This window comes from Porites lutea, chromosome 4 (assembly GCF_958299795.1).
Source record: "Porites lutea chromosome 4, jaPorLute2.1, whole genome shotgun sequence".
Taxonomy (NCBI): Eukaryota; Metazoa; Cnidaria; class Anthozoa; order Scleractinia; family Poritidae; genus Porites; species Porites lutea.
In genome coordinates this window covers 20,236,746-20,239,451 of record NC_133204.1, presented here as the reverse complement: position 1 = coordinate 20,239,451, position 2,706 = coordinate 20,236,746, and the positions used below count along the sequence as shown (strand labels likewise).

Sequence of the window (2,706 nt, the reverse complement as noted above, 5' to 3'; positions counted from 1 at the left end):
ATTATTGTTGAAAAGAATGCTTACTCCAGCTTTGCTGCTGGAAAATGAGCTGAAAAGGCTTTTGTACCCCCATTCAGCAGCCCATAGGTGTGAATTTTCTTGCGTAAATCGAGTATTTCTTAGATCTGAGCCAATTAAAGGTTTCTCTTCTTTTAGCGTTATTCCCAAGGCCCCGTACATTGAGAGAAGATACCGTGATAGTATTGTTATCTATTTTGTATATAAATAAAAGAGATATAATAGATATCTGCACTGTTTGATTAATTGACAATAACAGCGTTATGGCCGTGCGAAGATGTCTTGCATACAGCTCAGAAATTGTAATTTTTAAGCTTTGAAAGAAGAAATTGCATCCGAAAGCTTTAGGTATAATTTTATCGATGTAGTTTATAAAGCTATGCACGCTTGAATCGACAAAACAGCGTTGTACTAATACGAAAAGCAAACTGGTGGCACGGAAACACAAACAATTACATATAAAACAACTAAAGTAACCAAAAATAATACAACAAAACATAAGCAATTTAACTATAAAAAAAACCTTATCAGTTTGGGGTTTCGAGTGGCTAGCGGGCGCGTAAAGGAAAGCAAAAACCTGGTCGAGTAGTTATTACCGGTCGGGACAGCTAAGTCGCCCGCCACCCTAGATTTATAAATAAGGAGAGTAAAGTTCTGAGGTACAATCATGAAAAACAGTTACTCAGCTGCTTCTGTTGCATCGAGGCGCTTGCCCGGAGGCCAGAAACTGCCGTTTATGAACAGCTTGTCGGGCTGGCTCTTGCTGAAAGATGCTCTCATACCTTGTCGTCTTGCTTGTTTGAAAACTGCCATTTGATCTTTCCGGCGCTTGATGATTTCCAATGGAAGATCACGGAACATTTGGAAATCGGTCCCCTCTAGACGTCGGCCCAAGGAGAAAATTTCCTCGACATCTCTATATCGAAGAAATCTGGCGATTATAGGACGTGGAGCTGTGTTGCTATTACGTCGGTTTGATAGACGGTGTACGCGTTGGATTTCCACGCTGCGGCCATTACGATATCCGAGATCTCTCTCCATGAAACTTCTTAGAACTTCTTTGGTATCTTCTTCTCGTGCTTCAGGGATATTAAAAAATTTAATATTCTCTCTCCTAGAGTAAGCTTCGAGATAAAGGTTCTTGGATATGATCTCGTCCATTTGGTGGTTGAGTTTCTTCTCACTCTCAATCAGAGAGGTAATTGTTTCATTCTGCTTGTCAATCTTCTTTTTTAAATCATCTTGATATTCCTTACTTTTGTCAGTATTGAAACTGCAAGACTTCTTTAGATCAGCTATGTCAGTCTTGGCCGTTGCTTGAAACTCTTCGAGCTTTGCTGTTCTTGTCTTAAGATTCGCCAAATTGGTTTCTATATTTCTTACTGTGCTTTCGATTGAGTCAAGTTTACTCAGTCTATCAATGATGGAGTTAAGTTGTTCTCCGATGTGTTCTATTTTGTCGAGAGCCGCCATGACTTCGTCATTTGTCTCGTGGTCGCTACCTGTGCTTTCGTCTTCTGTTTCTGTTAGATCTCTGCGCTTTTTGGCCTCTTGAAATGGCGAGGTCTCGCCTCCGGAGCTTGTCGATGATCGATTTCTGCGTTTTCTAATATAGTTAGACAGTTTTTCAGCCATAAAGAACTTTTGGAAGGCGGACGGCTTTTTGGGTGCTCCTACTCCGCCATCACTCGGCCCAATCTCCCGTTCCATGACAAGATGCCTCAGAACGAGATAGAGATCCAGTTCTTTAGGAAGTCTCATAACTGTGTTGCGAGAAACGTTTAAGTTCTATCTCGTTCCATGACAAGATGCCTCAGAACGAGATAGAACTTAAACGTTTCTCGCAACACAGTTATGAGACGTCCTAAAGAACTGGATCATGTTGGTGTTGAACAAAGAAGAGCTCGCCGATTGCAAAGACGTGTTTACAGATGCCCAGTCCCAAATGCGATTTGGCACATTGAGGGCTACGATAAACTCACTCCATTTGGATTTGGTATCAGTGGCTGCATTGACGGCTATTCTCGGAGAAGTGTCATCAACTAACCATGATCCATCCTTGATTGCTGGATATTACATGGCTTGTGTAGAGCAACTGGCTGCCCCCGAATGGTTTGGGCTGACTGTGGCGTGGAAAATGGAATCTGAGCAGCACTTCATCAAGTGTTTCACGACGATTCAAACAATCAGCAAATGTACAGACATTGATATGTGGCATCAACCTCGATTCAGAGGATAGAAGCATGGTGGTCCAATTTTAGAAAGTCTCGCAGTGAATGGTGGATTGGGTTGTTTAAAGATTTGACAGCATCGGGTGCATTTTCGCCAGGAAACCTAATCCAAACCTACTGCATTCGGTATTGCTTCATGGACATTTTGCAGAAAGAACTAGATTTTGTTGCTACTACATGGAATGAACATTTAATAAGAGGGAGTACCATGTCTGAATGTCCAAGTGGAGTCCCTGATGAGCTATTTTTCCTCTCAGAAAACTCAGGTACAGTATTTGGTTGGGTTTACCAGCCTTCTTCAATCTGAACTACACGATTTCTTCAGTCATATCTCTGATTTCTTAAGGTGTAAGTTTGTTAGAACATCACCTGTTTAGATTTTACGTCAGTATTCACCCTGAACCAGTCTCATTTAAGGAGTAAATAACAAAGAGTGGATTTTGTCCAATCAGGACGG

The 2,706-nt window shown here is 41.5% G+C and overlaps 1 protein-coding gene across 1 annotated transcript; it reads right to left on the bottom strand.

Annotated features, from left to right (window-relative positions):
* Positions 1 to 420: 420 nt before the first annotated feature.
* On the bottom strand, positions 421 to 1,540 carry LOC140935059 (uncharacterized). Its single transcript, XM_073384593.1, has one exon. The coding sequence runs from the start codon at positions 1,489 to 1,491 to the stop codon at positions 697 to 699; it is 795 nt and encodes a 264-aa protein (XP_073240694.1). The 5' UTR covers positions 1,492 to 1,540; the 3' UTR covers positions 421 to 696.
* Between the last annotated feature and the right edge of the window lie 1,166 nt (positions 1,541 to 2,706).

Excerpts from the sequence above, each read along its gene's own strand:
- LOC140935059 (XM_073384593.1), bottom strand. The coding sequence starts at position 1,491 with ATGGCGGCTCTCGACAAAATAGAACACATCGGAGAACAACTTAACTCC.